Here is a 20831-nt window from a genome sequence, read left to right as displayed (position 1 = left end):
CCCATTCACGTGGAGGAGGAGTACCTAAGTGTACCGCCCCTGGCAGAGGCAGATTTGAAGGCCCAGGTACCTGCTTTAATGATGGGGGGACTCCTGAGTAGAAACAAGCCCCCCGCTTCAGTTGAAGGTGTGAGCACCACTACCACAACTACCATTTCGCATTTTGAGGTATAACATTAACTGAGTTAGAAGCCAGCAGTCAGAAGCACAAATCACCTTCTGATCTCATCTCCAGTTATCCCATCCCAAGTTTTACCTCTCAAAGAAGAGTCCCTGTGTTAGCTGCATCCAGCGTGCCACGAACAGGGACCCAGTTAGTATGAGGACAAGACAAAGAGCAGGAGCGTGCAGCCTGCTTTCTGTACATTCGCCTCCTCCTTCATGCAGTCACAACCTCTTGCCCACAACGTGGGGTAGAGACAGACTTCCGACCCAGTGACATTGTGAAAACTCGCATCAGTTTATTTTTACAAGAAAGCTGTCAAAGGTGGACAATTCTCCCTCTTCACTGAGCAGGACTGAACCTTCACCGCACAACTCAGCTACTACACGTGGGAGAAGTGTCAGAAAGGACAGAGAGCTGCCATAATTGTGGTTAAAACCTTTAGAGCAGTCCTTATTTCCACTGCTGTATCCTTGCATCCCCTCTCCCACCAATACAGACAGCTCCAGGACAGCACCAATTAAAAGTTCCTTGTTAAAATCCCCATGGCACAGCTCAGATAATAGCAATCCCATGTTGTATGGCTCCAAATTCAGCTGAGCAGCCTTTTCCGTGAGTAAGTCCTGCTGAGGGGCCGCTTCCTGGAAGCCACGCCGTGGAATGGAGACAGCTCCTGGCTGGTAATAGCTTCAAAGGCATCCGATTCTCTTTCTACAAGAGATGAAGAAATTAAAGCCACAATCTGCCAAAAAATTTACTTCCTGGTGACTCCAAGAAACCCAGTATCAAGAGGAGCAGTACGCTGAACGTCTGTTCTGCTACTCTTTCCTTCATTGCTGCCACCCCACCTTCCGAACTTCCCAGTTCACGCCAAATTTCTTGAAAACGTGAAAGACAGATACAGAAGTGGCCAATACACATACAGGCTTTCTGCACGAAGCCCAAGCCCTGGCCCAGCATGCTTTTGCTCTCATTTAACTGCAGGCAAGGGGAGCACGCTGGGCAGCCTGCTCAAGCCCAGCCTTCCCTTGCAGCACACGTGGTTACCTCGAGCACGTTTCCTCCGAGACGGCGGCGTCTGCCCCTTACACAGCAGCGGAGACTGAGTCAGTGCCAGAAGGCTGCTGGCAGAGAGCGCGCTCTTCACCGGTGGAGTTGCGCCTGGAGAAGCACAGTGACACACTGCAGCAAACTGACAGCTCGAGAGTGCCTTTAGCTAAGTCTCAGCCCTTATTCTACCTTGAAGCTCCCATCAGCACAAGTAATATTTAGAATTTGTCTAAAACAGGGGGTTTCTGGCACCAAGCAAGTCTGCAGTTGCATCTTCATGCATTTCATTTTCTTAAAATCCATTGCCTGGTCCAATTTCAACACGTACTGCAGCATAAGCGCTGTCACTTTCCTCAAGTCATGGTTTGTATTCCATCCTGCGTGCTGTAGTTACCTTACAGAACCTTTTTTCACTATGTGCTTCTACAGAGAGCAATTGGATGCAATTCATAACATTTCCTTTTAATTTTTCCAGCCTCCTGCTCTTTCATATTATCTCTTGCATCATTATTACTCCACTGACGAAATTTACTCCACTGATGAAATGCTCACAAACAATGCCATTAGCTGAATTCCTCACATCTGATCTGCCTCTCCACATAATTAGCTTCCGTGTCATTTGCAACCCACTCTTCCTCTCTACCTCAGTCTCCCTAAGATAGAAAGAAAGTAGTCGTGCCTTTTCTCTCTCCTACCCCACACTTCTAGCCATCTCTGAATTTCAAGAGTGCCACTTAATTACCTGATAAAAGGAAGACATCATCATCCCCCATGCAACTGTGCTGCACAGGAGTTACGAGTGAACACGCTCTGGGCTTCTCAGAAAGCACCGAGTCTATCCTTGATTTGCTTCTGTTGCCCTCATCTGGGGAAAAGACACAGGGATCCGAACTGTGCTTATCACCGCAAGTTCTCTTAGCCTCATGATTCTCCTTCTTCTCTGGAGACAGAGATGTAAAGGTCCGCTTCCGAGATTTTAAGCCGAAAGTTCCCACGACAAAGCTCTCTTCAGCTCTGGGTTCAGAATCGGTAGGAGACGCCTGATCCTGCAGCCTGCAAATCCCTTCCAGCTCAAACTCTCCGAGCATACTTATTACTTTGCTACTGCAGTGCTCCAAGACCTTCACTTCTTCTCTGCCTGCTGACATCCTTATTTCATCCGCATTCTTCTCACTTCGACCGCAGCTAGCGTTAGCAGTGCTGCCCGCTGCTCTCTTTCTCCGAGGCCAGTCCTTGATAGCATCAGGGGTGCTCTTCCCCTTCAGCTTTGGAGAAGGCGTCTGGGGAACTTCTGCTTCCAGGGGAGATGGGGAGGTGGCGTTCGAAGCACAGCTCGTTGGGGTGTACGACTGGCAGATGTAGGTCTGTCCCCCACCTTTCCCAGGCGTACTGTGGAAAGAGCGGAAGCAGGAGGGTGAGACACAGGCAGCTGCAAGTTTCCCTGGGTGTTTGCTGCACGAGGTCATCGCAAGATCACCAAAGGGGCTTTCTCCTCCCTTGGGTTTGCTGGCGTTTGCCTCAGGTTGAACTTCCAGCGCTGAGCAAGAGCTAACCTTCTTAATGCGAAGCTTGGGTAGGCCTGAAGCTTGCATTTCAAGTTCAACTTCGTAAGTCGGTGGGCTAGCAGAAGGCACTTTGCAATGGCTTTTAGGAGTGGAGAACCTGGCTGGAAGCTCAGGGTTCCCCATCCGTGCTGCGGCCTCCCGCTGCCTCCTGTCTGCCGTGCAGCGTAAGGAGTAGGCAGGAGCAGACTTCGGTAGAGGAGGTGAAGTACTCAGGGCACATCTGGAGCGTCTCCTAAGAGATGGAGCCTTTGTCCTCGTACATTCTTCTCTCAGTAGGCTCCTTGGCTCCACCTCATCGCTGCTTGTTTGAGAACTGCTCAGGAAGGACTCACAGGTGCTCGCACTGGAGTTACCCCCCTTGACCACCTGCTCACGCTCCATCTCGGCACTCAGCGTATGTTCTCCAGCAGGCACCTTCGGAGAGGAATGCTCTTCCACATTTCCTGGGTCCTTTCCTGGAGAAGAGTTTTGAGCCATTACATCCATCGGTTTATTTTTCTCTGACACAGGGGTATTTTCAGGACTGTGGGACGTACAGAGCTGGAGGCTTTCTACACAAGAGTTATCACCATTATCACGATGATTGTCCTTATTTCTGGAAGGTGTTTCACATGCACGTGTGAGGTCCTCTCCTCCAGAATTTGGCTCACATCCACCTTGCTTGGAGGTGTCAAGTGGGGACTTCGGCAAAGAACCAGAGATACCTGGAGATTTCAGAAGAGATCTTTTAGGCGCATTAAATTCCCCGTGAGACTCGCTAGCCTGCACATGAGAAGGAGAGCTGATTGCTGCGGCACTTGCAGAATTTCTACAGAGAGGAGAATTGAAGGGAGACTCCAGCTTCACAGTGAGCTCAGCCATTCCTACAGTCGGTGGGCTGGCAGCTAAGGTAGGTAACTTTGAACCTGAACCTTCAAGCTTCCTGGGAGTGCTTTCCGTTGCTTGAGATACTGCTTCTGACTGCACCTGGATTTCACTTGGAAAGATATGCCTCTGAGTACCAACTGAAGAGGATAATTTTGAGAGGGATCTCAAGGAACACCTTGGTATTCGCAGTTCTGTAAGAAAACTTTCCTGGAGGGCAGATGGGGAAGAACCAAGTGGATTTGAATTGTTCCGAGGTAGTGAAGAGTTCACAGTGTTCGATGCCTCGTTACGCTCCGGCATTTGTAAGCCAGCCTCTTTGCAAGGAGGGGAAAGTTTCTGTTGTGGAGCACAATCCTTCGATGTTACTTGCAGTAAGCGAACCCTTTTACTTTCTGTTAACGCAGATGGGGACTTGACCCCTTGTACAGGACGAGAAAAGTACTTTCCCAAACACTTAGCTGCACTCTGCTTGGCAGCTGGACTTCTGCTGGGAGTCTTCTCCAGTTTTTGGGGAGTCCTGTGGAGAATGCGAGGTGATCTCCTTGGTAGTTTACTGGCAGAACTCAGTAGCTTCTGCGTAGATTTATGAGGTGTTTTTCTAGGAGTCTGCAGTGGAAAAAAACGGAATCAGCCTTGTTCTATTCCAACAGTATTATCCATCCTTCTTAATATTTACTTCAAGGTTTAAAGCAAACTGATTAGACTTAAACACTAAATTTAAGATGTATAGGTCTCACTAAACATAAATAGAGTAAGGGGATTGAAGGAAGAGAGAGGGGCAAGTGTTTTTACCTGACAGGCCGTCAGCTCCTCCAAGTTTAAAGAATCTTTTCTTGTTCTCGTCCTTCCAGATGGATGCTTCTCTGCAGGGCTACACTTATCAATGACTGCACCAAAAAAAAGTCTCTTGGGAGTCTGGACTGTGGGGCTCCTGGAGTGCAGCTTAATGCCTGTGAAGTAGAATAGCACAATTCAACTAACACCAAGTAACCTGCCACGAACAATTGTCTCAATCACTTCAGATGTATGGACAGGTAGTGTACAAAGCCGCCTGCCCTAGCAGTTTTTCTAGCCTGATGTTAAGATTCACTAGAATTATTATTTCCCAAACTAAAACTAATATCCATCCATAGAAAGGGTGCTCCTGAAAAGAAGAAAAAGCTCAGCCTCCTATTTTATTTACAGCTCATAGCATCAGAAAGTTCTAGTTCAAGACTAAGGATTCTAGTAGGTAAAACATAAAGAAATAAGTGAAACCATTGCAACTGATAATCCTACTGAGAAAGCCAGCAAAGAACAACCCATCAGTCATTGCTTTATGCCGCCAAGAGACAAAGTAGCTTTAGGATTCCTGTCCCAAATTTTACAGGGTTGCACTGCACTTAAGGGATGCAGAATGGCAATCAGTGATATTCTGTTAGATGGGCCTGACTAGCTGAAGCTGGCAGTGTGTTCATCATAGAAATAGCTGCCCCTCCATCCTACAGATGGAGATTCTCAGTTCAAAAATCAGTCGGGATGAGTTTTTCTCTACAGAAGGCATTACATGATAGCTCTTCACTCCTTACAGTCTTTTAGAGAACGAATCAGACTTAGAGCTACCCATGCCAGCTTTTCAGATCAGCAGTATCAGCCTGCTCAAGTTCCATTCAGTACCTGCTACGTCCTGCTGAGTGCAGCTCTCCTCTTCTCGTCCTTGGTGGACTCGCTGTGAATTCTGTGAGCTGGGCTGCGTAGCGGAATAGAAAACACCAGAGTGGGTCCTATTCAAAGACAGTTGTTTGAGGCGTGGACTTCTTCTTAAACCTGCTTCTGAAAGGCAACATCAGAGACTGAGCCTTCTTTCTCCCTCAACAATGGGGACATCTTCAGGAACAGATCACAATGGAAAAGAACACACTAAGAAGAAACTTCCACACAGCTAACATTATCTCACATACAAAGGCAAGTATGTGAAGAAAAACGCTTCTACTTTCCTGGGATGTTTGGAGTACTAATGCACACAAGTCTCCCTCCAAATCATAGTCTCCTGTCCTCTTAAGTCATGGTCACTTTCCTCCCTCTCCAGCAATTGCATAAGAAGGAATACTAGAAAAATCCATATTCATTCCAAGTTACATCCAGATTACGTTAGTTAACTCTCCCCTTTTTACTATATTTTACCTTCCTACTTGCCCAACCATGCTCTTTTCTTCTTCCTTCCAGGAGAAGAGAAACAGCAGCAGCCAATATGACATAGCCACCTGGCTCTGCAGAACACCTGTCTGTGACAGTAGAGGTCAGAGCAGTTTTAGGGTCCCACCACTAACACATTACATTCAAAAAAAAAAACAAACCTGTGTGCTAGTTTGACCATAATTACAGCAGCTCAAGGTCTTGTTGACCCATGAAGTCCTTCAAATACCTTCACTTAAGAAAGGTAAATAGCAACTTTTCCAAGTGAAAATGCAGAGGGTAGTCAAAGGGTATTCAAAGCAGCAAGCTGCAAGGAGTTCCATCAGAGGAGGCTGCGCTCCACCAAGAACTGTAGAATACTTCTGTATCACTTATTTGTGAGTTACCTAAATTGAAGCACACTCGCCTTAAGGACTACAACACAGCAAAAATACCTTTAATCAAAAAACCTTACTGCTTACCAATTATGGCCTTCTCTGGAGACTCTTCTACAACACCAGTGTCACAGCCTGGATCAGAAGACCTTGAAAAAAAAACAGCAATTTAGACTTTACATACTGTTCACATTTACAAAAACGGAACTTACCATGAAAACTGAAACACAGTACTATATTCTACAACAATACAGTGCTTTGGGCGCTACTCGGAGCAGCCAGTAAGCACTCTGCCTCCTATTAGGACATGACTGAGTATACGCATCTTTCTAGCTGTAGGATAGATAGCATTTGCTTCCACATGAAACTGCTAAGTTTAAGCCTGGATTGCGCAGGTTGCAGCACAGGCTTCCTCTTCAGAAATTCTCAGAGCAGCAGCTAAACCTAAACAGCGCTTTGCTGCAGGAATTAAAGTACTTTTACTTACACAATGAAACTTAGCCTCCACTGGTTCTCTGTTCTCTTTGCTACCTTAGGCGAAGGTGACACTTTCAACACAAAGAAGATATCTGGTTCGTGTGCTCGGCCGTTAAACACCCAGCGCTTACTGACAAAATTCAGAAAGAGCTTACTCACCGGCCTTTGATCTGCCTATGCAGAAGTCTCCTAGAGACCTGCTTATGTAGCGGTGTTTCTGCAACTCTCTTGGTCAGTAACTTGTGATGATCTTAAAAATAAAGAAATTCAAGCAATGAATGGATATAGCACCACACAATTATAAAGCAGTTAGGAGAAAGAATTAATTTCACACGGGTTTCAGTTTATGAATGACTGCCGATATGGAACAACTAGGCATCAGCCTCCCAGCACTCAAATTATTTTATATATTTAAGAGTACAGTGTCTACACTTCTTTCTTATTCTCTTAATTTATTAATAGCACTAACTTTAATGTGACACACATAAAATTACTTTCATTCTTTAACCTTCATTCACAGATCTTTTTGTAACCAAGCATTTTTAACGTTTGATTTCTTTGGGAGGTGTATGGAATTCAGTAAAAAACAGGTTTCAGTTCCAATGCCATCCTATTCTCTATACAAGCAACCACAGCTATGATTCAAAATGCTTTCTCCTGAATTGAAAACACTGCACAATTAGTTACAGAAGCTCTTCCACAGCTATCCTACACATGCAAGTTATGACCTACCTTTAGCACCTTCATCAGAGCATTTGTATTTTAGGCCTTCCACAGCAGATACTGACTGGCTTCTAGGCATCTTTTTCATAGACCTTTTGGATGGTGAACGTATTCCTTCATTGAAGAGGTTCCTCCTTACCTTTGTAACCTCTGTGAGGCAAGACAAAGCAAGAAACGATCAGATTAAAAGGAAAAAGTAGAAAGTCAGAAGTACTTTAGAGGCCAGAACACACTGAAAAGTGGCGTGGTTTGGTTGGTTTTTTGGTTTTTTTTTTGGGGGGGGGGGGGGGGGGGGGGGGCAGGGGCGGGGTATGATTATCAGGGTGAGGGGGGGAGGGAGAGTTGTTACTGGACTGTGTCATCCTCTAAATCCATCCTGGACTTGTATTAAATTTGTATTATCTGTACTTTCCAGCAATAAGCTGCTAGCAGGTGCCATAGCAGAAAAAGCAGCCAGCCAGCATCCCAGATGGAGCAACACTGAGTAAGCTACAAAGTCTCAACTGAAGTACACGTGGGTTCAGGGAACAGATGTGGGATTTAAATCTATTATGTATTTTTGAGGAGAAACATCCTGTTTCCAGATGTAAGAGCTTTCTCCTGCCCTCACTTTTTTTCAGAGCAGATGGAAATAATTGCAACAGCCAAGGAAGAACTGAAAGGTTGTGTGTTTTTTTCAGGATATATGATGCAAGTTTTCTGTACGTGAGCATACAGAAAACAACTATTTTTCTCCTCAGAGTTTTTTTTTTCCAGAATTCAGCAGTTTCCTTCAGATTTCCAGGATGCTTCAGCATGATTTCATGAGCTCACTGAAATTTACAGGGATAGCACGTGCTGAAGACGCACCTTTCCACGGAAAAGCTAGAAGTCAATATACCTTGCACTGCTTCTTTCTGCAGAGGCATTTGTTGGGATTTCTCAGTGGCAAGGTAAGAACGTGAGCTCTCCTAAAACAAATAAAGAAATTAGACTCACTGGAAGTTTTGATACAAGACATACCTACTGAGTTAATACAAAGCAAGATATTTTTTTTCCCCACTCAAGTGTCACTTCACAATGTTGCTGCACCCCTGCACGAGCAACCCACACACAACCCTTCTGTGAGAGTTTTACCTTTCTGATGGGAGTCTTGGCTGTCTTGGGAATCTCAATTTGACGCAAGTTCTGTGATGCTTCTGTCATGCTCCTGTGTCTGGCTAATATATTATTCCTTTAGAAGTTATACAAAGATGAAGTTAAAATAAGATCAGAAGTGTAGTTATCAACCTAACGACAATTAAACATGGGTTTGACTCTTGAGATAGAAAGCCTTTATCTAAATTCAGACTGCAAATTATTAGTTAGTACATCATTTGTTACAATATTGAAAAATGATTTGCAATATAACTACTATAATTAACTTTAAGGTTGGTATTAAACTCACTTCACAGTTTGCAGAAATGTACACAGAATCCCCAACACAGAGGGCTCCAGTAAATCGCAGTTTTCACTTTAGTGATACAGGGTCACCTATCTGCGTAGTAGAACTTCTCTCAGAAGAGGCCCACAAACTCTGCTTGCGCATAGAGCAGGCATACAGAATCAAATCAGGATTGCACTTTGATATAATAAAACAATGGGAAGTTATAATGAAAACTGGGAGCCCTTTATATTTCCCATCAGGCTTGCAGAGCTCTCAGCAAGTGAGAGTTTGCCCCAGCTAGCCATTCAGCAACAGAAACCAAAACGATAGAGCTATAGCTTAGTTAGCTCCACAGACACAGGGCCAGGCTGCAACAAGCTGCCTCGCTCATTTGGGATTATTACCTTCTCTTTTTGGCAGATCGGGTGCGCAGTTCCTCCAGCTGATCACCCTCACTGCGTAGGCAAACAGCACTGGGAGTTAGGGCAGATGATAAAGATTCTGGAAGGCCCGGAGATTTGCTATCCAGAGTCACTGAATCATCACTGAAGAAGTCTGAAGGCAGAACGGATGCCAGCTTTGGTGGTATTTGTGTACCCAGACTGTAGTAAAGATCTCCAAGGGTCTTCGGTATAGAATTCATATACCTAGAGCATCAGAGAACCCACATCAAATAAAGTCCCCCACAAAACCAACTACATTACAATCCCCAGGTTTAAACTGAATTTTTAGGTATCAATTAAAAAATGCTTTTTTGCCATTAGTTTACATCCTTATCAGCTACGTTTCCATTAATTAAATGTGTAGCAAGCAGAATAGTCTAAACTTCTTAGAATTACAATAACGCAGTAAATCAAAGCTGTAGATTTCTGTTTACTCAGAGAGCATGCAACTAAAACCAGAGTCCTCAGTAACAACTGAGTCACCCCAAAAAACTTACAATTCCAGTATGTCCTCTAGAAACTTTGTAAGATAAGCTGGGTCTTCAGTCAGACATAAAATGCGCAGCATATCTGTCATCTGGAAGAGGAGGAAGCCAGGTGAGAAAATTAATTAGGCCACGACAGTTGTTAACATCAGATTTTTAACAAGAAATACAGAACATTACAGTAGAATCAAGGGAAAGCTACAAGTTCCAGATCTACATCCCTCGTGCCATCCAAAACCACAACTTGGTCTACAGTTTACTCACCTCTTCTAACAGCTGCTCCATTTCATCAGTGTTGCTTTGTAGTGAAGGGCACTGAAGACACAACTCAAGGCGCAGGAATACCTGAAGTTGACACCTAAGAAAACAAGCAGTCATTTACCGCCCCCTTTGTCTGGAGGAAACTGAGTATTTACTTCAAAATGTTTACTAAAAAAAAAAACAGTAAATATTGTAGGGGAAGTGGCTCCTTTTGACAACCCAAATCAGTTAATTACTTCCTTTTGGTGGCATGGGAAATGTCTTATTTCAGATATTGGCTGCAATGCTCGTCATATAATATATATTTGCATTTAACGAAATGTTTTTACTGCAACCAAAGATTCTTTGGAATGTTTACCCATTTAAATACCTTTCCACTTGCACAAAAAAAAAGCTACCATCAAGAATTGCTAACTAACTCTATAGCATCTCTGAAGTTGAAGCAAATAAAGTGTCTCGTACTCTCTGACTTTGGTTTCTTTCTCTGAGCCATGCTGTTGTCTGAGCGCTTTGCTCGTCTTCAGGAGATGGTTTCTGACTCGTTCCATGCAGGCCACCTGTAAAGACAATTACAACGAAGTTTGTAATTTTGTGCCACTATCTTGGGAATAGCTTGATTTTTTCTTCTCCTTCAAGGACGGAATTGCTTTGATTTCAGTGACTTAGCAAAGATTAATCATGAAAAGCAAAAACAGAAGACAACTTTAAGATACGGTTTGTTAGAATCTATTTTTTTAAAATACTGTCTTTAAGCGAAATTAAAATTCAAAATGAGGTCAATGTAAATGAAAAAGGATCTGCTGCAATCTTTTACCAATGGTGTGAACTGATAACTGAACTGGATTTTCTGACATTCTTTACAATTATCTACAGATTTTTACTACTGATTCAGCACAGATAAGAGTGAGTGGTTTTGACCAAGTACAAACTATAAAAAAATTAAGGTAAATTGAAGGAAAAAAGAAGCCTGAAATAGCAAAAACTCTAATTCCTAGATTAGTAACAACCCTGCTTACATATTCTCACCTACCTCTTTCTCTTTGGCATTTTGTACTTTCAAGAACCTTTTAATGGCCATGATCATGTTCTGGGCACACACAGATGAAAGAACTTCCTCAGCAACAGCCTTCTGATAGCTTGTAACTAGGTGGGCCTGCAGTTCCTCCTCAGTTTTGAAGTCTGCAAGGGAAGTGGTTAAAGTCAACTAAATACCAGTTTACCACTCCCTACTGATGAAAACCCCATTCCAACTGAAGAAAGGATTATAGGAGGTCGTTAACAAGACTTTTCTCCAACAAAGAGGCATGCAGACCACAGAACAATAACAGAAGTAGCCCTAGGTCCAGAACAAATGATCCAAACACATCACCAAGGGGTACTTCCCTTTACTTCTTTTGGTACAGAACTACAACAGAGGACACCACAGATCTTTATCGTTCTTTTCAGATGGAGCAGGAAATTAATCCCAGAAGTTATAACATTATGACGTAAACCTTTACAGAAACCAACTGGGAGAAAGGTGAAAAATTAGAAGTAATAACCAATGTGTGCCAACACGAAGATATAGAAACCCAAACAATCTGCTCCCTACCTACTGGTACTCCATTATTTTCTCTCTCTCCCCCTTCCTTAAAAATTCAACATAACCTCCTATAAATATCAGAACTGCTAAGTCAGTACACACCTATTGATACTTTAAGCACCTTTTCTTCCAGTTTTTCATCCAACCTTTTTGCCAAAAGCTTCTGTGGAACCTTCTCGCTCACTGTTGGTGACACACCATCAGGTTGAAACTTCTGTGCTTTTACATTGAGTCTTGCAACATTAAGCATCTGCAGGGATCTGGACATGGTCTTCATCTTCTGCCTGACTGGAGTTCGGGGAACCCCACCTGCAACACAACAGGAAGCGAGTTAGTTCCACCATCGAACAATGAGGCAGGAACACCACCAAGGGAGAACATCATTTAGAGTTATGTGCTGCTATCAGGCAAGATTAGTAACTTTTAGTTGAAAATAAACAGGCTCTAAAAGGTTTGTATTTCTCCATGAAATGTACAGGCAGCAGAGGAGGTAGCTAGTTCTCCAAGTCAGAAGTGACCGAAAATTTTCACTCCATGTAAGTTAGGAGTAGAATCAGAAGCAGCATATACCTGAAGCAATTTTGTGTCACAGAAATAGAAGTACCTGAAACAGGGATATATCATGAGGATACATGCACCACTGGTTAGCATGCTAAAATGTAACGATGAAACCCTTCTGGAAAACAAAGTACTTAATTTCTCCAAATTAGGAAAAAATAAAGAGGTTTCCAATATTTAGCAGAACTTGTAGCGGTCCCTGTTCCAACAACCAGTGAAAGTGCAGAGCTCTGCATGCTGCTTTTTAATCGTCAGTCGCTGTGCAGCCTTGAATTTAGGAGCCATTTGGGCCGTACTAAAGGACAATACTAATATTTAAGTTACGCTGTCTTTAAATAGAGAAAGAAATCTAAAGCATGCCACTACTCAGGAGAGGATGGATCTTTAGGGTTTATACAATAAGGAGGCCTGCTGAGAAATTTCTATCATCTTTAATTGGTAACATGCACATATAATCTCAAATAATACATACGTCTTTTTCTGTTATTTCCTGGTCCAGCTGTGGCAGATATTTCACTGAATTTTCTTTGGTACAGCTCAGACAGACTTTCTGAGAGTTCCACTTCAGATTGGTCTGCACCATCCTTCTCGTTAGCACAAGGAACCTGCAGGAGCCTACATAAAAGAGCAATTCAATGCAGGTATCAAAAAAGAGGGGGAGGCACACCTCTTGTTCTTACTGCACATGAGCCTGCTTCTACATGCGAGCCTTTCTTCCTCTAAGCATTAGGGAAGCACAATTCTACAGTGCAAGTAACACAGGCTGGTACTCTTCTAAAGCCTGCTCCCTAACAGCCTTACAGAAGCAATAAAACCACCCAATCCACCATCTTAAAAGATTCACACCAAACTGGAAACAAGCACAGCAGGAGTTGCCTGATGTACGACAAATGCCACTGATCCATGTCAAAAGCGCACACGAGCAGCTTCACGCTACCTAGGCTGTCCTACGTTATGCATTTTTTATGTTGCATTCAGCAAGACCTTTAAAGAACGCAGATTAATACGTTCTTAGCAAACACCAACAGCGATAACAAAACCACTTGTCTTCAATACTTTGCAGCGAATCTTACTGAAGCAGAAGAGGTGCAATCTGCCACCTGGCAGATCTGAATAGCTTTGGTCATTTAAACCATCTATCTCACTCCTGAAGCTGTCAAGACCTTAATGCAAGCTGACTGCTACCCAAATATCCTGTTCCCACTCCCTTTTGTCTCACACACCAAGGCATACTGAAGCAAAAGCATATAATGCTTTTATTTCTGTGCTCAGTTTACTAAGGTGAGCATTTCATTCTAGCACTTTGAGCAACAATACAGCCACGCTCCCTCAAAAGGAGGCAGAAATTCTTGAGTGCTACTCAGACTTGTTTCATAAAAAGTACCTGAACGACTCCATCAGGTCTGAGCCCGCTCCACAAACGTTTGATGAACGATACCATGCTTCAAGCGCTGAAGGATGCCAGCTCCCTGTACTGGACAGCTCCCGTTGGACCCAGTCTGGCATAGGAGTTTCTTCTGAACAGACAAAAATAAAAATATTAGAAGGAAGCTAAATGAAATGGCAGAAGGCTCCGAGGCCGCCACAGAGGCTCTAAGACAGAGGTTTCCAGAGCTCAGCTCACGGAGGGACAATTTACTAGCCATACATCAGGCTGGGAGACCTGTAAGATTCACAGTAACACAAAAGAGGCGAGCCAAAATCAGTCTCCTTGCAGCCACATGCAAAGGTTTTACAGAGATAGCCCACGTGACACTTTTTAGAAACTTGTCCCCAGGCATGTGCAGCTGTGCTTTACCTACAAGGCAACAGAAACTAACGCTGTCAATAAAACTGAAAGGCCTGAGCCACAGAAATCAAGACAAAACGAGACTCCTCACTGAGGAAATCATGAGATCTGATTCGGAGTGGAAGGCTCTGAAGCTAGAGTGGATCAAAATACGGTAAGCTTTGCATTTCCTAATGCCTACCTGTGCTAGCTAGAGAATCCTCCGTTGTCATGTCAATTTTACTCAACACACTATGCACAATATCTGGGAGATGCAGAGCGGGATCTTGGGAAGAGTCCTCCACCACAGCTCCTTCAAGGTCGCGCCGCTGAGCTTCTGCGGTCTGCTCGGCACGCAGGAGAGTGAGAACCGCGGCGCTCTCAGAAAGCGGTGACAGAACAGCAGTGCAGGGGCACCACGTCTTAGACAGAGACACGTCAGCAACCTACATTAAAAAAAAAATACACGTTTACATTTTCTGGAAATATACAAAGACTTAACGAGCACAAACATTTTACAAACTGGTTGTAGACATCTGTGATCTTCTAAAAAACGTTCCAAATTTAGCTCCAAATGAGCAATTTGCAGTGTAACAAATACCAACATTATTGTTTTCACAACGTGACACTGTCACCCTTTTTGCCACAATTTGTTTCACAACAGATACTAGGTTATGGCAAAGAGAAAGATTTACCATGTGCAGTTCTTCAGCCACTAGACTCCTCAACAGCTGATGAAACAGTACCCGGTTGTGTTCTGCGCAGTCAGCCTCGGAAATGTGCAGTATCCAGCTCTCTGTTAGAAAGCTGCCAGCCTGCATCCAGTTCCAACCCGTCAAGCTGCCTTTCAGGAAGATATTGACCGGACAAGGCATTTGTTGTTGGCTCATGGCTAGAGGTTCCAGAATCACAGCACAGTTTTCCTGCTTCTTTCCTCCTGTGCAACGATAAAATAAAAACAAAAGCCCTAAACTGTGTAGAAGGTTCTTTTATCTGGATGGAGACAACTTCAAGACAAGAAAAACAACTACCAAGATTAAACAGGGAACAGCTCTTCAGTAAGATCTCCCCAGGCTCTCATGAAGGGACTACTAAAGAAAGAAAACGCACACTGCATGCTGCTTTAAAGCTAAGTTTTCTTTTGAAGGGCCTTTTTATGCATCTTCTTTAGCCAGATTGAAGAAACTGAGCTAAAGCATGTAGAAGGCTGTATGCCTATATAGTATGGGACCAGCAAAGAGTTCCTCATGCATCCAAACTTCTGGAAAGCTTGGAAGAGACCCGAACAGGAATACAGGCCAATAGCTCTCGTACCAGAGGAACAAGAGCACTTGGAGATTTAAAAACACACATGCTAATAAGAAACACAGACCCTTAAACATCTAAAGTTACTCCCACTCATGTTGTACACAAGGGGAACTCATCAAGCACCCTGGCTAACAGCCTTGTTATTATTATGCCTTTAAAGAAAATTACCAGGTGTGCTGAGAAACAACGTCCCTTCTTGCTTGGGGAATGCTGCTTGAAATACGGAGGGCTTCGAAAACAAGCAGTTCAAGGTTGAGTCCAGTGGCAGAAGCGATGTCCATGGCAGTGTCTGCGGCACTGGGGAACTTAGATCTTCAGGAAAGCCGTGACCAAGGTGCGCCCTGTGGTGGCTCAGACACTGCACTAAGGTTTCAGACGGCAGAATGGTGCCTCCTATCTGGTGGAGCAGCTCAAGCATTGTCCAGTACCCAACGTGATCCGGGGATCCGATCACCTGAAATGAAGTAACAGAGGGGTCTCGAGTTACCATTGGCAGTGAGACAATCTCTACCCAAACGACAAATAAAGACCGCATGTTTTTAGAAGAAGTGGTGTAACAAGCATACACAGAGCAGCTCAGTTCTTCCCAAGTGTTTTCATGGACTCTACCAACTTCCAGGGGCACCCAACAGAGAAAAGACTACTCCAAGTGAACTAAGAGGTAGCCAGTCCTTTCAAGGATGAGGTTTTGAGTACAGTACCTAGACACCTGAACCGTCACACTGCTACCTAACTCCAAGGACAAGACAGACAGCCCACCAATAAACACTGTAGTTACTAAATCACTGACACATCTCAGTCAAAAGGAGAACTTCCATTACAAGGACAGCTTCCATTACAAGGACATAGGCAAAGCAGAGACGTTTAATGCCTTCTTTGCCTCAGCCTCCAATGCTGATGCTGGGCTTCGGGACCCAAGGTGCCCTGAGCTGGAGGACCGTGACAGTGGGAATGACAAACTCCCAACCGACCCTGACCGTGTGCAGGATTTGCTGCTCCTCCTGGATCCATACAAGCCCATGGGTCCGGATGGGATTCATCCCAGGGTGCTCAGAGAGCTGGCTGATGTCATCGCGGGACCTCTCTCATTTATTTTTCAATGATCTTGGGAATCTGGAGAGGTCCCACTGGACTGGAATCTGGCAAGTGTGCCAATTTTCAAGAAGGGCAAGAAAGAAGATGACCCTGGTAATTACAGGCCCCTCAGTCTCACGTCAGTGCCTGGTGAAATTATGGAGATGATCCTTGGAGTTATTGAAGTGCACCTGGGGGACAATGCAGTCATTGGTCCCAGCCAACGTGGGTCCATGAGGGGCAGGTCCTGCCTAACAAATCTGATTTCCTTTTATGATAAGATCACCCATCCAGTCAATCAAGGGAAACCAGCTGACGTGATCTTTTTGGACTTCAGCAAAGCTTTTGACACAGTTTCCCACAGGACCCTACTGGACAAAATGTCCAGCATACAGCTAAACAAAACCATCATGCGATGGGTGAGCAATTGGCTGACGGGCAGGGCTCAAAGGGTTGTGGTAAATGGGGCCACATCTGGCTGGCGGATGGTCACCAGTGGGGTCCCCCAAGGCTCTATTTTAGGGCCAGTCCTCTTCAATGTTTTTATAAATGATTTGGATGTAGGACTAGAAGGTGTTTTGAGCAAATTTGCCGACGACACCAAACTTGGAGGAGCTGTGGACTCGGATGAGGGTGGAAAGGCCTTGCAGAGAGACCTGGACAGATTGGAGAGCTGGGCAGTCACCAACCGCATGAAGTTTAAAAGAAGCAAGTGCCGGGTCCTGCACCTGGGACAGGGCAACCTTGGCTGTTGGAGTTTAAGAAGCGTTTGGACTGCGCACTTAGTCACATGGTCTGAATTTTCAGTAGCCCTGTGCGGTGCCAGGAGTTGGACTCAATGACCCTTATGGGTCCCTTCCAACTCGGGATATTCTATGGTTCCGTGATCCTAGCTGTCAGCATCTTACCGACCAGGACTACGTGGCAGTGGCTGCAGACCTCCTTCCCACCCAAAGCTCACCACACAGAACACGATCCCCTCCCTTCTCGTACAGAACCTCAGTGTAGAGATGGCCCAGCAGAGCCTTTGCTCCCTACCTGCGACCACTCGGCGGTGTCCACCCAGTACAGCGTGACCTTCTGGTCCGCCAGCAGCTCCTGGACGCCCCTGGGCAGGAGTTTCTCTGCCACCTCCTGGGCCGTGGGCGGCTCGGGGGGGGCGGCGGCGGCGCTGCCGGACACGAACTGCCGCAGCTCCCGGCCGGAGTGGGGACAGGGCGAGAAGAGGAAGACGGCGTTGGCGAAGCCCTCGGGGGCCGCCCGGCTCTCGGGGGCCTCTCCCCTCGCCGGCCCGGGCGCTGATCTGCGGCTGCCGCGGAGGGGCTTGGCGGGGGAGGCGATCTCGGGCCGCTCCCACTGGAAGCCCAGCAGCGTCTCCTTCAGCCCGCCGTGCGTGAGGGCGGCGCGGGGCGCGGGGCCGGGCAGGCCGCTGCCGGCGGCCCCCATGCGCTCGGCCAGCTCCTCCTCGAAGCGCGCCCAGGCGCCGGGCCCCGGCTGCCGAAAGCCGCCGCCCCGCGAGGCCCCGCCGCGGCCGCCCAGCGAGTCGAAGAAGCGGAAGGCCCAGCGCAGGCGGGGTGGCCCGAAGCGGCAGCACAAGTGGTTGAGGAGGCGCAGGGCGCCCCGCCGCAGCCGCGCCCGCCGGCACGGGCTGGCGGTGTCCAGCAGGAACACGGCGCTGGGCGAGCACGGCACCGACATGGCGGCGGCGGCGGCGGCCCCGTCACGGCCCCTCGGCCACCTCGGCCCCCTCACGGCCCGGCGGCCCCTTGCCCCCTCACGACACCGCCGCCATTACGCGCTCGTCTCCTCGCGCCTCAGCTTCGCGCTCCCTCATTGGCCGCCGCCGCCAGCCCGCCTCCCTGAATCCGCGCCTCTCATTGGCTCGCTAGGAATGGGGGAGCATGCGCGTTGTGCGGGCCCGCGCTCCATGTCGGAACGGTGCTAGCTGCTGATTGGCCGCAAGCGCCGCGCGCCGCCTGATAGGCGCGGCGTCTGATTGGCGAGCGGCGGGGAGGAGCTTGAGAGGGCGTGGCCAGCGCTAGGGGCGAGCCGATTGGCGGCCGCCGCCGGTTTCAAACTTAAAGGCGGGAGGGGAGGGCGCAGCGGTGACGTCATCGCATGGCCGCTCTCTCATTGGGCTCCGTGGCGGTGACGTCAGCGCGGCGGGGGCGCGCCGGCGGGTGTTGGCAGGGCCACGTGCGGGGGCTGCCCGAGCCCGGCGGTGCCCGAGTCCCGCTCCGCTGGGCCCAGCACGGGGCCGTTCCCCAGGGGTCCCCCGCCCGTGGGCAGCCGCCGCCCGCCCCCCGCGGCCGCGGGGCTCCGCGCCCTGGCCTGAACCGGCCCGGCCGGGCGTGTTTATGGAGCACCAGCGCCCGGCGCCGTTAATGGGCCGGAACTGCCGCCCGGCCCCGGGAGCGGCCACCCAGAGCACGGGAAGGACACGGGGACGCGGGGAGCCGCGCTGTGCCCCTCTGTTCACGCTGCCCAACGTAGCTCTGGGGTCGGTGCAAAATGCCCGGCCTTGTCTCCCATTCCTGGAGCTTTCCTGCTGGCCCCGAACCTTCCGCGGTCCCCGACCTTCCTTGCGTTCACGCCCCGCGAGGCCAGCATGCGCTCATCTGCATCAGGGCAGTGCCCTCGCACACGCTGTTGGGGGGCAAATGACAGCCCGGGGTGCCCCACTGCTCCCCTCTGCTGCAGCTCCCTCCTGCGTGGAAGTGGAGGAACCACGGCTCAGGCAGCCGAATGCCTCGGAGCTGCTTCTCAGCCTGCTCGGGGTCTGCCCTGCCGGCCAGGGCCCCAGGAGCTACCGGCCCTCCTGCTGGGGGCTGCTCTTGGCCCCATATGAGGTGCCGTGGCTGGGGGCTGCTCCCGGCCGTGCCACTTGTCACTAAGTCACCGGTGAGTGTGTACCCTGAGGATGAGGCAAGGCGCTGGTGCTCCCACTGCCACCGCACAGCAGCTGGCATCCATCCCAGCAGCCCAAAGAGGGCACTTAGCAGAGTGTGACCAAAACCTGCCCTACCAGGGACCGCCTGGGACCAGAAACGTGTGCAGGGTACAGGGACAGTGTGGCAGCGCCCAGTGTGGCAGCACGGGACCCAACAGCCCCACCCTGGGGACAGCCACCCACCTCTCCTCCTCCCTGCTGCTCAAGCCCCTGCTCCTTCCCTGCCTGTGCCAGGTATTTGCTCCTGAAGCTGATCCAGCTCTTGGGGAAGCTGTGGGAGATGTTGGCTGAGCCCCAGTGACCTGCTTGTTTCCCAGCCTGACAGCCAGAGCCGCTCACACCGCTGTTCTTGCGCTGCTCTGCGCTTGTGCTGCTCGCTGAGCGGTTTGCCCTCTCCGCCCGCTCCCCAAGGACACTGACTTTTCCTCTTTCCAATAAAGCCACTGGGCTCTTGCTGGACAATCATTTACTTGCTGACAAACGTGGTTTTGTGGGAGGAAGGGCTGCCAGAAAAATCATTTGTAGATTGGGCTCACGTTTGGTTGGCACTTTGATCCAAAAAGTGTTTTTCTGAACTTAGAATAGTCTTGCTTTCTTTTGACCTTTTTCCGACATTTCTCCCTGAGCAATATTTAATGGTGAGGCCTCACTTCAGATACGGGCTGAGGAAGCCCAGACCTAAATGCAAGGTTTGATCTCCCACCATACCCACGCTTTGTTCATCCCCAGTGGAAAGTTTGTTTTGCATTCCGCTGAGCCAGCCAGAAAGCTTTGTTTTGGATCGCTTCAGGTGCTTTGCTTCCAGGACACTCCTCAAGGACCCGCACACAACAAGTCACCTGAGATGCTGGACGAAGCCCAGAGACTCTCCTGTGCTGCGTGAAAGCTTCGGAGCTTCCCCACGTCGTGTCCCATCAGTGCCCTGTCCATCCTGTGCGCCCAGCACTGCTGGTAGTGGCTGTTGTTGCTTTGCCCCGAATTTTGGAGGAGCAAGCAGGGCTGGGCATTACTGTCCGACGTGCCTCTGGGCAGCAGTCTGACAACAGCAGGAGCTGCAGGGAGGTTTGGGTGCTTCTTGGACATTAAAGTCCTCGGAGGTGTCACTGGCCTGGGTGCAGCGTGACGGTGAGGTCACTGCTGCCTGCTGGGGAGCAGTTGGGCGCTGTGAATACCTGCAGCTGGGGCCAGTTCCTCGGTTCTCCGTCTTAATGGAAGAGAATTTGATGTCTCCATCTGCTCACTGGCGTGAGCTCCGGCGTAGTTCCAGGGTGGAGCGGGATGTGTCCCGTTGTGCTCCCTCCAGAGGAGCACGATGCACAGCACATACCTTCTGCGGTCACCTCTGGGACCAACCCAGCGCCCGTGCCCCAGCGCGGGCAGCGATAAGATCTGCTGGGACAGCTCGCAGTGAACCAAGGAGTCCCCGTGCCCTCCTCTCCTGGGCGAAGCTGCCCAGAGGCCTCCGGGCAAGAGGGAGGGATTTCTGCACACTCCAGATTTTGTTTTTACGTCTCTGAAATATTTTTAGTGCTCGTAAAAGTGAGGAACTGGGAGAGACCCAGCTGGGACCAGTCCGGTACAACCCTCACCCAGAGCCTTCCCA

General features: G+C 48.1%; 1 protein-coding gene across 3 annotated transcripts; it reads right to left on the bottom strand.

Moving 5' to 3' along the window:
• Positions 1 to 441: 441 nt before the first annotated feature.
• Positions 442 to 18195, bottom strand: TICRR (TOPBP1 interacting checkpoint and replication regulator). 3 transcript variants are annotated; one of them, XM_048071998.2, is made up of 22 exons: positions 17317 to 18194; positions 15373 to 15658; positions 14592 to 14833; positions 14099 to 14342; positions 13513 to 13645; positions 12601 to 12743; positions 11673 to 11879; positions 11019 to 11167; positions 10451 to 10545; positions 9992 to 10085; positions 9740 to 9819; positions 9204 to 9446; positions 8511 to 8607; positions 8275 to 8344; positions 7404 to 7544; positions 6831 to 6921; positions 6282 to 6343; positions 5302 to 5454; positions 4438 to 4595; positions 1956 to 4251; positions 1211 to 1324; positions 442 to 874 (listed from the first exon to the last, which is right to left on the bottom strand). In XM_048071998.2, exons 1-22 carry the CDS (start codon positions 17974 to 17976, stop codon positions 756 to 758), a joined length of 5877 nt encoding a protein of 1958 aa, XP_047927955.2. In that variant the 5' UTR covers positions 17977 to 18194; the 3' UTR covers positions 442 to 755. The 3 variants fall into 3 exon arrangements, with proteins under 3 accessions (XP_047927955.2, XP_013037268.3, XP_066859734.1); XM_013181814.3 differs by having other exon boundaries at positions 5302 to 5457; positions 17317 to 18193; XM_067003633.1 differs by lacking the exon at positions 1211 to 1324 and having other exon boundaries at positions 5302 to 5457; positions 17317 to 18195.
• Between the last annotated feature and the right edge of the window lie 2636 nt (positions 18196 to 20831).

Source organism: Anser cygnoides, chromosome 11, assembly GCF_040182565.1.
Source record: "Anser cygnoides isolate HZ-2024a breed goose chromosome 11, Taihu_goose_T2T_genome, whole genome shotgun sequence".
Classification (NCBI taxonomy): domain Eukaryota; kingdom Metazoa; phylum Chordata; class Aves; order Anseriformes; family Anatidae; genus Anser; species Anser cygnoides.
The sequence above is the reverse complement of the archived record's forward strand: the minus strand, read 5'-3'. Positions and strand labels throughout refer to the sequence as shown.

What these genes read in the sequence shown, in the direction of transcription:
- TICRR (XM_013181814.3), bottom strand. Translation starts at nt 17,976, where the DNA reads ATGTCGGTGCCGTGCTCGCCCAGCGCCGTGTTCCTGCTGGACACCGCC. An exon ending in TCCAGAGAAGGCCATAATTG is followed by an intron (nt 5,458 to 6,281) that starts GTAAGCAGTAAG and finishes GTTGCCTTTCAG; the next exon opens with AAGCAGGTTTAAGAAGAAGT. An exon ending in AGGAGCTGACGGCCTGTCAG is followed by an intron (nt 4,252 to 4,437) that starts GTAAAAACACTT and finishes TTTCCACTGCAG; the next exon opens with ACTCCTAGAAAAACACCTCA.